The sequence below is a fragment of the Leptodactylus fuscus genome, chromosome 5 (genome assembly GCF_031893055.1).
Source record: "Leptodactylus fuscus isolate aLepFus1 chromosome 5, aLepFus1.hap2, whole genome shotgun sequence".
NCBI classification, from domain to species: Eukaryota; Metazoa; Chordata; class Amphibia; order Anura; family Leptodactylidae; genus Leptodactylus; species Leptodactylus fuscus.
In genome coordinates this window covers 179,066,840-179,083,694 of record NC_134269.1, presented here as the reverse complement: position 1 = coordinate 179,083,694, position 16,855 = coordinate 179,066,840, and the positions used below count along the sequence as shown (strand labels likewise).

Below are 16,855 nucleotides of genomic sequence, written 5' to 3'. Positions count from 1 at the left end.
TCACAGTAGGGGCCCCCACACACAGTATTGTTTACCCCACAATAGGGCCCCCACACACAGTATTGTTTGCCCCACAGTAGGGCCCCCACACACAGTATTGTTTGCCCCACAATAGGGCCCCCACACACAGTATTGTTTGCCCCACAGTAGGGGCCCCCCAACATAGTATTATATGCATCACATTAGGGACCCCCACACACAGTATTGTTTTCCCCACAGTAGGGGCCCCCACACACAGTATTATATGCATCACAGTAGGGGCCCCCACACACAGTATTGTTTGCCCCACAGTAGGGCCCCCACACCCCGAGTATTAAACTTACCTTAAGTCTCACGTCCCACGAAGAGCAGCCGCGCGTCCTCCTCCATCTCCCGGCTGCAAGTGCTGATGACGTCAGTCATCAGCGTCTGCGTCGGGGCAGAGGTCACTCTGCAGTCAGTGTAGGCTGTGGTCTGCGCGACCGCGGCCCGACTGACAGCTTTCAGTGGTAAGTACATTTGTACATACCGCTGAAAGCAGCTATCACTCACTAACAAGGAATCCTGTACTGGATTCCCGGTTAGTGAGTGATGTGTGGCGCGGGAGGTATGCAGATGCATTGGTCAGGGCCCCTGACCAATGTATCTGAAAAAATGCACACCGGGAGTCGGGGCCCACCGGGGGATTCCCCGGTACACCGGCGGGCCAGTCCGACCCTGTGTACATGTGTAGAAAAAACAAACAGTAATAATGGACAGTATAATGAAAAACCGTCTGCTACTGACTATTAGCCACAGACATTACTCTAAAAAAACAAACAAACAACAAACAGCGGACGCTTAACTTCCATCATACTTCTATTAATTTGAATGGACATAACAGTCTTGCCCCATGCTCCATGTCCAATAAAAAACAGATATGTGATGGATTTTGTGAAAATGGACACTAACAGTTAGTAATGGACAACAGATCAAATCCCATTGAAGTCAATTGGACTTTTAACTGATTTATGAAGGATGTGTTGTTGACATTTTGTAACGGATACTAGTAAAGGACACTACTAATGGTAGTGTGAACGCCCCCTTTATTATTAATGGTATTGGTAACCCCTTAATAAAGGCATCGAGGCCAACTTTTTACTTAGTTGTTTATTGGTGGAGATCAATTAGGACTTGTAACACCATGGAAATGGATTCAGACTCAGTCTGTGACCGTTCTCTGCAAAAGTTCATGTCTGTTGCTGTCATCCTATTATGGAAGAAAGTAACACACATTAATAATGGTAGTGTGAACCCAGCCTAAGTGATCCCTCAGCTGCTTTTATATTTTTCTATGTTTGGTTACTTGAACTTCATTCTATGTTTTGATATCTTGATATGTTTCTCTTTTATTTTATATATTGAAAATGTGAATTTGTCACACTGTGAAGAAAGTCTAATCTGCAGGCAAAATGTTGTAGTAAAGGAGGAGCTCAGCAGATTGAAATATAATTTTTCATAGAAAGTTCAATATAACTAGTCATGTATTAAGTGAAATCTCTAAAGTTACATGACTTTCTATGTGAATTACTGCAGCTTGAAAGAATGTTCTGTTGTTCCAGTTAGTATACAGTATATAGCTTAGCGTGCCGATTAAAGAATGTGCATCCAGATGTCAGGATTGGGTCTGAAGCCACAGCATCAGGTGCCAGTACAGAGGAATGTGTGAAGTTCTCCCATTTGGGACATTTTAGTAGCATGCATACAGGGCTGTTTTAACACATTAGAGCCCCAAATAATGCCCACTTAGGGAGCGTTCACACTACTGTCGGTGTCCAACAGCGAGCGGGTCCCATTGAAATGAATGGGAGCCTTTTCTGTAGGTAGATTTTGAGGCAGATTCCGCACAAAACTCTGCGTACAGGAACTCTGTGTGAACATACCCATATATTCCTTTCTCAGGTACTGTCCAGAGCTCATCTACCTCTTTGCAGACAACTGTTATCTATAATGGGATGAAACTTCTTTGTGCCTCATCCAATATTTATGTGCTAAAACCTATATGACATCTTTATAGCCAATCATGTTATATTAATTATACTAATCGCATCTTCTCTTTGTCTATGCAATGTATAACCACACCTACAATGTATAAAAACCTCACTATCCACTGTTAAAGAGCAGAATCCATATTGGTCACATAATTGCACCTTGTGACTGTGTGTGTTTGTCTGATCTGGCTCATATATCATTTGTACTAATTTGGATTTCAAAACGGTGATACTTACAGCGGATTGCGCTCACAAGAGCATTGAAATCACTACCTGCCAAAACAGGGGGGCAGCCCCTGATACGCGGGACGGTCCTACTTGATCTGGTTCGGCTGAGGTGGCCTCTATTACTGTAGGACCCAGTGCATAGCCACCGCTTGTGCTGTGGTTAAAGCAGCCCTGCATGGTTACTTGTCAACTGTTCCCAAATTTCCCAATTTTTAAAGGGCCTCTATTAGCAGCACCGAGCATATCAACCCATTCGGGGATCACCTGAATCAAACAGTGGTTTCCCCTTGTCAATATACAAATGAACTCCACGGAGAAACAATGTAATGTTACAAGACTGCATTCCTGTAACTGGGGCGAAATGTATCATCCCCAGCAACAGGGAAAGCCAAAAATACTATTATGACATTAATGGGGGAACAATGTACAAATAAAAAAATAAAAAATTTTTTTAAGTAAAATAATAATGATTTTTAAAAAAGGCCAATACCATGCCCACATCACTAGTTCTAGCCCAGCAACAGAACATGACAATCACCTTAACTCAAAGGGAAAACAATATTAAAACACTTAGTGTTATTTAAAAAAGTGAAACGTGAAGAACAGACATGTTTCCGCTCCTTTTATGTTCAAAATAACTTAAAAATGAAGTTAAAAAAAAAAGGTACAAAAATTATTTAAATAAACGATAGACTGAAATCAATATAAAGGATATATAGGGTGCAGTGTATAGAGTATATAGTCTATATACTGATCTCTATATACTAATATAGGGTGCAGTATATAGAGAGCATTATATAGAGAGCTATGGCGTGGTAGGGCACAGCAGCACAAGCACACAACTATCTGAGAAAGCAGAACAGTGGAAAAACTTTGAGACAGTGGAGTTTTTTTCTATTAAAGGTGTGTGTGGGGACCACAAGAGGGTATGATACCATGTCAGTGTCACTAAGGGGCTACCATACTGTATAGGGGATAAAGTGGGTATGGATAGGAGATGGGGCTCACAACATCCAAGTTTGCTGCGGTAAATGTCACATTTTGTCTGTCTTTCATTCTGTAGTCCATCAGCCAGGATCCCTGCAGATCAGCTGTTCCAGGACAGTGCAGTCCCCGTAGTGTTTACATTGAGGGTGCTCCAATGCTCCCTGATGGTGCAATGTGTAGTGGTAGCTTTAGATACTGCATCACTGTCCCATACACTTCAGTGAGGCAGCGCTACAGCACCTTAAAGGGGTTGTCCCATCACAAGGATCCTATCTATACTGTTTGCTAATGTGGATGTAAGACTTTTCCTAAATACATTGCTTCAGCAAAACTGCTTTGTTTGGCTGCTATATTACTTTATTCATTTCTTTGGGACACATCCCTTGACTCATCTGGTCATAAGTCAAGTGAGGCATCTGCTGCTCTGAGGGGGGAGGGAGGAGGGGGCTAAGTGCACGGGAGCGAGCCTGGGGGGGGGGGTAGTTTACCCTTTGGGGGGAAGGGGCCGCCAATGGGGGTAGGGTTAGACGCCGACACAGATGCACAGACGCCGGCACAGGTGCCTGCAACATCGCTATGCTTCTGCCCTGCATGAAGCCAGCAGCGGCAGAAGCGATGCTGTTATTCTCGGGGGGTGGGGAGGAGGAGGAGTGGAATAACAGCATCGCTTCTGCCGACATCCGCTGTAATAGAGAGGCGGATGTCGGGTCTGTATTCGCATTGTGAAGGCTAGACTGGTCTGTGAGCGCGCACGCAGGGCCGGCGGCATCTCGCCGCTTGGCTTTGCATATGTGACCCCGCCCAACAATGACGCAACAAAGCCGGAAGACAGAAGATTTTTCAACAACGAAGACTGGTGAGTATGCGGCGTGGGAATACCCCTTTAAGCTGCCCACTACACTTGGACTACTACACTATTGGACAGTTTGGATAAATAGGGTTTATCTGCTTTTTGTCATCTAAAAAGGAACTTGTCAGCACAGAGAAGGCAGCAGTATTTTCAATGCACCCTGACTGATCCCAGCCTGAAGGACTGAGGTGTCACAGGGGGATCCAATACAGAAAGTTTAGACTACTGGCAGGCATGTTCATTTTCCAGAAACTAAAATGTCAGCGCTTCTAATGATGTCATTTACAAGAGACACTTCCCATCAGTCTTGTGAGCACTAGAGAGCGATTTGTGTAGTAATACGTTATGTCTCCTCTAGGTGTCACTAGGTTACCGGGAATTAACTTTTATAATGTGAGTGTTGGTCTACAGCAAAATGGCCGTTTACATTGCCTTCTGCATAATGTCTTGGAGACTGCCTTTCAATCCAAATTCAATGAGAGTCTTGTGAATGTTGTGTATATCGTGTGCTGGTAAGAACGGAGTGGGACACAGAGATGGTGAGTGACATTTACTGCTAGGTAGTATCAGTATACAGAACATAAAGCTGAGTGTATGTACTTGTATACCATCTACCTATGTATATGCGGGTACATATGGGGACAACATGTGTCATTCCATAAGAATAGGGGACTTCTAACATGTATGTGATAAATTACATCCATTGGTTTTCATGCAGGTTATTGTAATTATAATTCTATTTATTATTTACAATAAATGCTTTCAGAGCTATAGACATATGTTACTTATAGACAGTCAGACATCATACGTGCCATTGGTCTCAAAACATGTCTCTTGGAAGAAAGTAGCGACATCTCCTGCACTCCTGGAAATCTCCTGAGAGCAGCAGAAACCTCCCAGTAAGGAGCACTCCGCATATATTCTGTGTGCACGGGGTCGGGAGACTCACATACAGGGATTGGGACATTGGGCAGTCCTGAAATGTTAGCAGGTGTGGTATATGAACATACCATCTATATATGTGGATTCTGGGGATAGCAGGTACCGCGCAGGAGGTGGCATAGTTTATGCATGTGAGCAAATATCTGACATTATCTGTAAAGCTATATTCACATGACCATGAAAATTCACAGCCAAGTCAACAGCAGTATGGCATTTATTTTTTTTTCTTCAGTAAAGTCAAGTCTGCGAAAATGGAGCCAGTCAGAAAGTAGCATGCTCTACTGTTTCCCACATTCTGGACAGCACTTGCATGTAAATGTGGGTATTGTAAATGGAGCCTTTCATTGGTTTTCCCTGTTAAACTTTGCAACTTCCCTAAGCATATCTCTGCATAGCAGCAATAATGACTCGTCCAATTAGTACTGGATGGAAAGAAATCGCAGGACACTTCCCTGCTGCAGGAATGCCCAGAGGACACACAATTGCTGTTATACAAGGATATGTTTTGATATGTCTCTCTGGGTTATACTGATGGCAGGCTTCCTTTAAAAATACACGCACCCCAATAAATAGTTCAGTTCTAGGACACTGCCTGGATGGTCCCCTCCTTCCTTCCTCCGTTATATGTATAGTCACCTTTTGGGGGATATTTATGAAGACAGGTGGTTTCAACGTGGTCTTCATATCTTCTGCATCATTGGAGGATGCACCTCTACCCCTTTTCGGAAAAACAACAGTTTTAATCATTTTTGATGCCACTACCTTTTAATAGTCACACACCTGAGGATTGCAACTTTTTTCTAACACAAAAGTGGCTTAGGATATTAATAGATTTCTCTTGCATTATATTTCTTTCATTATATATTGCCTGGTTCCCATTGCCCTTAATTGAACTAGCCATCGCCATATGGGTGTGAATTCTACAGCGTCCAATAACATTATCAAAGTGTCCTCATAAATTCAGAAAATGTGAGAATTTCATAGCTGTTTCTATCACAGAACAGCACAATAATGTCTCAAAACCAGTAACAGATATGCTGACATCACTTATGAAAACATTTGTTTTTAATCTTTTAGGTCTGGGGTTTCTGTGTCTTCTGTGATCCGCCCAATGACACCAACCATAAAGAATGTGGCGAAGAAGGAAATTTGGTAATAAGTCACAGGCAGGATTGGAAGATTTAAGGGCACAGCGCCGAGAGCGTGAGACAAGTGAGTCCTATTTTTAGTATGCTTCTTGGTTAACCTGAATTGTGTGGGATATTCCAGGACTTGGAGACCTAGCCTTAGTCTTCGACTCTTGGCACCCATTCAGACCTTTAAGGGGAAAGCAATGCATCCTTTTTATAGTGACTGATATCATGTCCATCAGTCACTTGGCCCTTTTGCCCCCAATCCCATTCAATCAAATAGGACTGAGCTGCAATACCAGTCCCAGCTGTTACGCTATGTACATCTCTGTGCCTGTTCTACAGTGACTGGGCTGCAGTACTTGTCTGAGAGATTGTCCCTCACCAATCTAGTGTTCACGAGTCACGACCTATCCTAGGTTATCAATAGAAAGTCCAGGACTGCTAAGGAGAATGTTACATCCTGTTTATTTTTTATTAAAAAACAAGTTTAATAGGTTAATAAAGAAAATTACAGACATGTTCACAGACCCTTCCCCGACACAAAAACACTACTCAACAATGACTGTATATGTTCTGACCATGTCATTGACAGGATGCTGCAATGTTTCATTCATTGCTTTATGTACAAACTAGAAAAGTGCTCATTGAGAGGATAGGTGTTTCTGTGTTTTACAAATATTAGGCTGCACTTACATGTAAAACTACTAGCCCAGGTTCACACACCAGCAGTATGGGTATAGAGCTTTGCCTCTCAACTAGAGATGAGCGAGTACTGTTGGGATCAGCCGATCCGAACAGCACGCTCCATAGAAATGAATGGATGTACCTGGTACTTCCGCTTTGACGGCGACCGGCCGCTTAACCCCCCGCGTGCCGACTACGTCCATTCATTTCTATGCGAGCGTGCTGTTCGGATCGGCTGATCCGAACAGTACTCGCTCATCTCTACTCTCAACCTTTCTAAACACTAAATACAACGGAAAAGGTTGCGGAAATCTTTCCCACCTTGTGAGCTTTCCGTGCGGCTAGCCGCAACGGGATACCGATGCAGCATCGACGTTCCATCACAGCATCCTGCTCTTGATTAGGCCTAAACAGGAGCGTGTCTCAAGCCCGGACGCTATGCCTGAGTAAGCCGCGGAATCCACGGCAAGATACGTAATGTCACAGCTTTTTTCCGCTACTAACTAGCAGGAAAAAAAAGCGAGCAGCTCTCATTGAAGTCAATCGGAGCCATTTTTGTAGGCGGATTTTGAGGCAGATTTCGCCGAAAACGCCTTTACAGTGCTCAGTTATTACTCCCGTACATTTGACTAATGGCACCTTTTATTAGTGAGTTGAAGCTGCCACAGACTGCACATAAAATAGTGTGCTATGAATCTACATGAAATGATGTAAATGTTTTATTTGTGAGAAAATGATTGCTCCCCCATACCTATCTGAATGGACATCTACTGCACTTTTGCCATGCACTTGGTGATTTACATGACTGGTGGAAATATTCTGTTATTTAGTAGTTGTACAAGACATAAGCAAGTGAGGTAAGACTCCTGTCCTGACAGTGAAAGTGCTAGCATTCAGACAATTATCATCTATGGTAGCAATCCCCATGTTTAGGAGTAGAAAATACCATTGATACGGGGCAACATGGTGGCTCAGTGGTTAGCACTGTAGCCCTGGAAATTGGAGTCATCCCCATGAACACTTCAAGGATGATTTACATATTCTTGAAAACATGGTTATCTCTGCATTCCTTCATCAGTTCATGAGGTAAAGGTATGTTTCTGCTCCTATTAAAAGTCCTATATAAAGCACTATAACTGGCCTGGGACCAATGTATTTTTTCTTTTAGAGGCGTATCTGAAAGTATGTAAACACATGAAGACACGTTCACATTCATCCATACTTACACAGCCAGAGACACATAGAATAAATACTTCTCACCAACGTGCATAAGGCTGGGTTCACACTAGTGCTCGGTTTCTGTTTGGGGATATCTCCCCAATTCTGCTTGAGAAATGCAGATAGAAAAGTAAGCAGGAATTTTCTCTCCACATTTTTCGGGCGGAAACCCAGCAAACCGCATTACAGTTTGCACGTTTCCACAGGTAACCGCTTTTTAAGCAGATTGGGTTTCAGTTTTTTGAGTCCCCAAAAGGACCCAAAGAATGGAAACCCAAGCGCAGGTGTGAACCTAACATAACATGTTGTAGTGATCATATTAATGATTATTATATGATAAATATTTCTGTTTAGCTCTGAGAAAAGCAAGAAGGGAACAGCAACTTATCAGCAAGAGACTATTGCGAGATCTCACTGATGATGAGGAAACCCTGGAAGAAAATGTGCAGCTTCCATTATCCGAGCAGCAGGTTTGTAAGCATATTATGTATAAGTAATGTATAGCGGGTTGTACTAATAAAGTAAGTGACGTTAGAGGTTACACCTCCTGGCCTCCACCAATCCTTTACTGTTTCTGCTCATGCAGTAAAGCTCTTGGATCATACAAATGAATGTACAGGTGTCCCGTAGGCTGAGGCTCCACGTTGTGGAAACGCTGCTTTTTTTTTTGCAGATTTTGTTGTGGTCTTTTGAGCCAAAGCCAGGAGTGGATTAGGTAGAAGATAGAAATATAAGGGTATATTCACACAGATTTTTGGCAGCGGATTTTGACGCAGAATCCGCCTCAAAATCCGCTTGCCAGAACGGCTCCCATTGACTTCAATGGGAGCTGTTTTCTTCTTTTTTCTGCCAGTTAGTAGGGGAAAAAAGAAGCTAGATGACCTGTCTTGCTGCGGATTCTGCAGCTGACTCAGCCGCGGCGTCTGCGGTGCGAGACTCCCTCCCGATAAGGCTCATTCATTTGGGCCTAATCTGGAACGGAATGCTGTGACAGGATGCCGGTGCACTACGTTCTGGCGCGGCTAGCCACACGGTGTGTTCACACGCGGAATCTATTTTCTGCCATGTGAACATACCCTAAGAGCTTCCTATATATTTCCCAGTTGTTTTATAGCCATTCTTGGTTTGAGCTAAAAAAAAAAAAAAAAAAAAAAAAAACACATCAAAATCTGCAACTAAAAAAAAAAAAAAGCTGCGTTTCTGCAACGTGAGGCCTCAAACATTAAGCTATTCTCATGAACAGCAGCAATTCTAACAATATTCCAACTATATTTGTCTACATTGTGCGTAACCAAGAGTGTTGCTGCGCAGGTACAATTGGAAGGGGTTGTTGCTTTTAAGATCACTTATCTTTGGAAAACCAATATAATTAAACCCCTTTACATTACTTCTGTTCATGCAGACTGTTTGCCATGTATGTCTTCTACATTGTGCATGTCGTTACTGAGATTCAACCTAATTGAATTTTAGTATTTACAGTACATTTGCCTGTGTTCAGCTCTAGCCTTTATTTCTTAAGGTTTTACAACTTGTTAAGGACGTTCACCATGGTTCAGCTGACAAGATAAAGTCACTTATTACTCTTCGTCAAAGTCTTCGGAATAAAGATGTGCAGCTCATGTTTCTCAGGTATTGCATTGTTTAATTTTTGACCTATATATTTCTTAAAGGGGTTGTCCATTTTCAGCAAATAAATGTATTTGTATAATGAAAAGTTCTAAAATTCTTTAATATATTCTCTATATCAATATAAGACAAGAAAAAGAAAAAGTGGCACTACTAAGACCTATTCAAAAATGTGTTATAAAAAAAGCAATAACAAAGTAGAAACTAGGAGTAAGGCATATGTCAAAAATAGCCCTTTTGGGGGCAATACGGTGGCTCAGTGGTTAGTACTGCAGCCTTGCAGTGGTGGAGTCCTGGGTTCGAATCCCGCCAGGAACAACATCTGCAAGGAGTTTGTATGTTCTCCCTGTGTTTGTGTGGATTTCCTCCCATTCTACAAAGACATAGTGATAGGGAAAAAAAAAGTACATTGTGCTCCCTATACGGGGCTTACAATCTACATTTAAAGGGGCTCTATCACTGGGAAAAGTCATTTTTAACTAATCACATGCTTGCATAGGCTTTAGAAAGGCTATTCCACACCTACCTTTAGTATGTAAATTGTCTCAGTGGTTTCTGAATAAGTCGGTTTTTATTCATATGCTAATGAGCCTCCAGCCAGCACAGGAAGTTCCCAGCAGCCTCCTCTCTCCTATTATCTCCTATGTGTGTGAAGCAAACAGGAAGCTGAGTCATCATCATCAGCAGCAGCAGTCTCCCATAGGAAACAATAGGAGAGGAGTGCACAATGTATCGTGCACCAGTCTAATTAGCATATGAATAAAAACAGACTTATTCAGAAACCACGGAGGCAATCTATATACTAAAGGTAGGTGTGGAATAGCCTTTCTAAAGGCTATGCAAGGATGTGATTAGTTAAAAATGACTTTCCCTAGTGATAGAGCCCCTTTAAAAAAAAAAAAAAAAAAAAGTCCTTTTGGCAGTGCTCTGCGTTCCAATAGATACATATAATAACAATAACAATAAAGAGAAAATAAATAGGGGGGCAATCACCCGGGCATCTTTATCTTTGTTAGTCCTTTATTCCATATTATGGTAAGATCAGTGAACAAGGGAGAGAGTGATTGCGCAAAAATAGGCCTGGCAGCGGCCATTTTGTGCTGTGTTAGCGCTTCTTCAAGCCTTGTATGTGCTAACAACCATAGAGTCGGGATTTATATACATTATACGTTTTTAAACTCAAGCACCAATTGTTTTTCAAACTCAAAGGATGCAAAAAGAGACCCCCAATAGAAAAAACTGGTGTCTCTAACCACGCCCACGGAGATAAATCCCGCCTTCCTCCATGTCAGACCTGAAAGAAAACTGGCATCGGTTATTCTTACAGTGTCCAGCACTAGATGGCTTACTGAATAGGAGACGGACCTGAAGGAGAACTATCTCCTTCTAAACTTTATGTAATGCCTCGAGTCTTGGAGTGAGGACTCAAAAGAGAGCCGGCATCCCAACTATACTCACAGCCAACAAAAGCGGACCTGAATGAAAACCGCAGCCAATGAGTGGACCCAAAAGAGAATAGGAACTCTGTTCTACAATAAAAGTGGACCAGAAGGAAAACCTCAAGCTCCACAAGCCATTTCTACGGACCAGAAAGAGAACTGCAACTCCCAAAACCGAGACATCACACAAATCAAAAGGAGTCAATTCATATTGATAGTATTATCATCCCAAACAAGCACATAGGACACCGATAAGAGGATTTAGACTACAAGGATCACAATAATCGCTCATATACATGTTACTCTTCATACTTAAATAATCAGACCAATAAAATCAGTCTGAAAAAATTCAAAAGTGATTCAAAAATAATGGCAATTAGCCAGAAATTGAATATTCCAGATTACAATAGTGAGAAAGGGGGGGGTAAGAAAGTTTTAAAAAAAGTACACACACAATGATTGCCTGCTATCCTTGTATGTGTATGTACAACTTTGACAGCCATTGCTTCTCTGATAAGAAATCTTGTATTTTAGTATTGTTGTTAGTAATAATGTTATTCATTCATGACTCCCCAGGGCAGAGGGTAGCATGCGGATTCTGATTGGATTATTCACTTGTCAATTTGCCAATATTCAGATGGAAGCTTTAAGATGTTTGCACGAACTCTCCAACTCAAGTGATCCAGCTGTTTGTAAAGCCTGCCTACCAGCTACATCGTATCTTCTCACATATTTATCAGTGAGCAGCTCTGAGTTCACAGTAAGGAATAATTTAATTTTTTTTACTTTGATAAATTGAAGTTCGATATATGATTAATCCTTGTATTGTATAAATGTGGCATAGGAATACTTCAGAGCCCTGCCTAACACTTAGTCTGTGTTCACACTTTGTGTTGTAGAAATGCTGCAGTCACAAAATTATGTAAATATGATAAGGAGTGGCCGTGATAACCTCCCATTATTCTAAAATACATAACAAAGGCAATGCATGTTGTGGAATAATGTGGCACTAGCCACTCTTACAATAGTATACAACACAGTTAGGTAAATCTAACCGATTGCTGCACCTTCCATGATTGGTAGGGGCACTCCTATGTCCAGGCCTTCCACCAACTTGGAACTGCTGGTGCCCAACTATTTCCACTGTACCCCTCCACTATCTTTTATGGTTGCACAAATTCAAAACTTGGGATCTGCCGTGTTATCCGAGTCCACCACAGATAAGAAACGCTGCCTGTGTTTTACTCTCCATGGCCCCTTGCAGCTAGGACCATGTATGTATAGTGCCACAATCCTACTTTGCGGCATAAAATCTTAGAACAAAACCTATTATAAGACCTGGTTGGATGGTTTCTTGCTGTACCCTGTGCTGTAATAATAGAATTAGTCCGCAACCCTCATCATACTACTCCAGTCTTAATCCCAGCACCCATTTACCCATGTAAGCTATCTTTAATAGAGAGAATCCTTACAATAAATAGCACTGATTCAGCACATCTTGACACTTAGACCCTGTTCACACGGGGCGCGGTATGGCGTATTTTGGTCCTGATTCTGACACAGGAAGCCGCTTCAGAGTAGGGCCAAAATGTGCCTGCCACGACTGTCGCGGCTTCTGACAGTCACGGCTTCCCACTCCAGAGTTAGCGGTCTATCTACATAGACTTCTATGGTGAGCGGGCGGATTATGACGTGGATTCAGCGCCAAAATCCGCCCCCTCTTGCCCTGTGTGAACTAGCCCTTAGGTTTTTCCAATGCAAAGAAATGTGATATTTCTAAGGTGCAGCATGCCGATCAAAGATATATTGATTACTTACTTTCAGCGTACTTCACAAGATGCAGGGTGTCGCAGCACAATGACATATGGAATGGTAAGGGTGGATTGTTCACATTGTGTGCAGTAGAGAATCTGATAGTTGCTGCCACACAATGTACTGGAAGAGGCTATAGCAGAACAGATAAACCATGTCCACTATCCCTATCAGAAAAGCAAAGTGACTAACCTTGTGTCATAAAAATAGGCACAACAGATAGATAAGTCTGACACACAGAGAGTAAAACAGAGAAAAAAAGTGCAGAATAAGAAGAAAAAAGGCACACAAGCCTTAGTAAATTGAGCTCAGGGAGTCTTTATATAAAATAAGGGGCTCATACTGTATCAAAATTGATTTCACAACTGTTTTATTTTTAATAAAACACGTTGTGGTAACGCAGCTTTTTTGTTGCAGATTTTGCTGCAGTTTTTTTGAGCCAAAGCCAGGAATGGTTACAAAAAGGAATCAGAAATCTATAGGAAGTTCTTATACTCCCTTCGGCTCAATCCACTCCTGGCTCTGGCTCAAAAAACCACAACAAAATCTGCAACAATAAAAGCTGCATTTCCACTACATGGGGCTTCAGCCAAAAAAGGTATTTTTTTTATTTATGTGTCCAAGCAGGAAAGCACAGCCATGGTTTTCTCAAATCTTAGAAACTGACATGCATTAGACATGGGAAGAATATGCAAATCTGACTTCCATGATGTAATTAGGAAGCCAGTGCCTCAAGTATGCACACCAATAGAGGGCGCTGACTGAGAATGTGCAAGTCTGTCTTCCATGATGTAATTAGGAAGACAGAGTTTCAGTCAAACACACCTATAGAGGGCGCTCCCTTTAACATCATGCTGACCTTCTCAGAGGCCTTTGTTTGCAATGATGTTGGGATTAGACCAGATACAGTCTTCTCAGCCAAGGACAGCTGTTTCGATGTATTTGCATCTCATCAGCTTGGCGTAGAGAGGACTGATCTGGCAGAGGTGAGGGGCTTAGATAGGGTTGAGGGGATATAGTCACTCCATAAGGAGAGAACCACCATTAAGGTGCTCCACTGTGCAAAGGAACATGGGAAGGTCGGCATGATGTTAAGGGGAGCGCTCTCTATAGGTGTGTTTGACTGAGACTCTGTCTTCCTAATTACATCATGGAAGATAGACTTGCACATTCTCAGTCAGCGCCCTCTATTGGTGTGCATACTTGAGGCACTGGCATCCTAATTACATCATGGAAGTCAGATTTGCATATTCTTCCCATGTTCCTTTGCAGTGGAGCGCTTATGGCTTAATAAGACTCCACACACCTAAATGGTGGTTCTCTCCTTATGGAGTGACGATATCCCCTCATGCATTAGACAGTGGATCTAAATTCTGATGTTATTAAATGATTTATTATTGTTAAGGAATGGAGCATTGAGGGATTTATTGAAGGTTTTGTACAAATTTTCTGGTGTAAAAAAATAGCAAATTTTCGAGCATGCAATACTTGCGGAAACAGGTATAGATATGGATGGACATCTAAGGAATATATGAGTTATAAAGACTAAAAACAAATCTGGAAATCTAGACCTGCTTATGGAAGCCTTAGAGTTTATTTTCTGTCAATAGGGAAGCCTTACATTGCATTCTTTTTAAATTTGGCACTTTTTTTATTTTATTTGCTAGTTTGTCATTCAATGGGTTTTCTAGCGTAAGAATATTGATGATGGGTCTTCTTTGTGCGTCAGCTGCTGAGAACGCCGATCCCTGGGGAAGCTAATACTGATCTGATATGATGACCAATGCTTAGGATAGGTTATCAATAATTTTAGCTTGGAAAACTGCTATAGGATATTCCATTAATTTTAGATCAGTCCGACAGTGCAATGCAGTTTTCTCATATCATAAGTTTATATTTCTCGTTTAAATCATTGGGGGACGCAGCACCATAATATAGGCCTAGCCACTACCAGGCTGACACTAGGAATACCAAAAGATGATGGCTCCGCCTCTGGGCTATACCCTCTCCACAGACTCTATACTAGCCAGTTTTATACTAATTTTCCTAGGAGGTAAGCACGATGCGGGTGTTTCTCCTTCTCCAAATTATGGCTCATTCCACAAGATCAACCAAGCTTGTGGAATGAGCCATAACTTGGCGAAGTCTCCTGGGCTGTTTGCCTTCAGGCTTCCGTTGCCCAGGTCTGCTAGGCTACCATCTGGGTTTCTGTCCACACTTTTACAAATCCTACCAGATCCATTCTGTGGCCTCTGCTGATGCCAGCTTGGTCGTGAGGTTCTGTACTCGGCTGTGCACTAGGCTGCTGGCATGGCTGTGTAATTTCCACCTTTCTTTCTTGTTGTTTCTGCCCCAAGTTGTTTTTGGGTTGAGGATATGTTGGTGGTTGTTGGTTCCATGTTCTGTGTTGTTTTTTCTTGTTTATTTGTGTTCTCAAACTGGCTACCATAGTGGCTTGTGGGGAGGGTATAGCCCAGAGGTGAAGCCGACATCTTATCATTTAGTGGCTACCTCCTAGTGACATGGTTTATACCCATGGTGCTGTGTGCCCCAAGGAATAGAATGAGAAAAGGATTTTATGGTGAGTACAATTTATTTCAGCCTACACTGAAGCCTGATAAAGCCAGATTCCTAATTCTTTCCTTGTATTTGTAGGAGCTGTGCTTGTATACACTGGGCAACCTGATAGTGGAAAGTGAAGCAGCAAGGAACCAGTTACTTCTGCAGGGTATTATTCCTGCTTTTGCACTGTGCATCCAGGTAAACAATATACAACAAGCAGTTTAGATTTCAGCTATGTTGTAAAATATATGCTTTAACTAGCTGAAGTATGTTCCTTTGCAGTCCCCTCACATGACTGTATTAGAAGCCACTGGCTATGCACTTTCTCAACTTCTTCAAGCAAAAGAAGCCCCTGAAAAAATAGTTCCGTAAGTGAAACCTAAGTGAGATTTCATGTTAAAGGGGTTGTCCCATAACAAGGATCCTATCTATACTGCTAGTTTATGTGGATATAAGACTTTTCCTAAATACATTGCTTTATCAAAACTGCTTTGTTTGGCCGCTATCTTAATTTATTCACTTCATTGTTGACACTGGCCCTTGGGGTTATCCGCTCATTTGTCAAGTGACATAGCTGCCTTCTCTCAGGGGGGGGGAGGGAGGGGCTGACAAGCAACGGAGCTCCTCATATAGGGGAGGGGGAGGTGAGAGCTCCGGGATTACTGTGCTGTCTATCTTCAGCTTTTCCACTTATCAGCCAGTTTAATTGAATTTGGCTGATAAGGGCTGAGATAAGGAGTCCGTTACCTCTGTATGTAATGCAACCTGACTCAAATCCAGTTCTGCTACATCAGTTTCCACATCCGCGTCATACTGTGGATCTTAGCAGATAGCAGAGCAAGTGAAACCCCGCCCACCAATGTGCGAGAAATCCAGGAAGTGAAGAGAGTACCGAGCCTTCAGGCTGCAGAACAAGAGTTATGGGAATACTCCTTTACGTTTTAGAGGAAAGTGGTTGGGGCTTCACAGAGATGAATATAGCACACGATGCGCCAGGAGAGAGACTGGCACACCACTTGAGTGGTTGATAGAAGTCCCCCTTTTGTCTTTAAAATTGCCAATCTGACACATGTATGGATGGGAAAGAACACAACTTTCATATGAGGATACATTTTAAAACCTGTATATGATGTAAAAAAGGTTTCAGTGATTTAAAGAGGATCTTTGCCCACCTCCACCAATTCAAGTTCTTAGCATCACTTAATAGACGCCACTCCACTGATTCCTGTGTAGTTAGAATTTTTCCTCTAGTCCCCACTGTTCCTGAGCAACAGGAGCAGTTAGTTTTGATGCTTGATGTGCTGTTCCAGCGCTGTAACGACAGAGTGGCGGTGTCAGGCAGGGGGCGTGAGTCAGAGCTCCAAT

At 42.2% G+C, this 16,855-nt stretch overlaps 1 protein-coding gene across 1 annotated transcript in view; it reads left to right on the top strand.

Annotated features, from left to right (window-relative positions):
* Window positions 1-4,543: 4,543 nt before the first annotated feature.
* Window positions 4,544-16,855, top strand: part of TMCO6 (transmembrane and coiled-coil domains 6) — a 25,747-nt gene continuing 13,435 nt past the window's right edge. Inside the window, exons 1-7 of the mRNA XM_075274780.1 lie at window positions 4,544-4,613; window positions 6,094-6,228; window positions 8,406-8,521; window positions 9,571-9,680; window positions 11,693-11,876; window positions 15,584-15,688; window positions 15,773-15,858. Coding sequence (XP_075130881.1) covers window positions 6,147-6,228; window positions 8,406-8,521; window positions 9,571-9,680; window positions 11,693-11,876; window positions 15,584-15,688; window positions 15,773-15,858 — 683 coding nt within the window. The 5' untranslated portion in view covers window positions 4,544-4,613; window positions 6,094-6,146. The remainder of the gene's footprint in view (window positions 4,614-6,093; window positions 6,229-8,405; window positions 8,522-9,570; window positions 9,681-11,692; window positions 11,877-15,583; window positions 15,689-15,772; window positions 15,859-16,855) is intronic.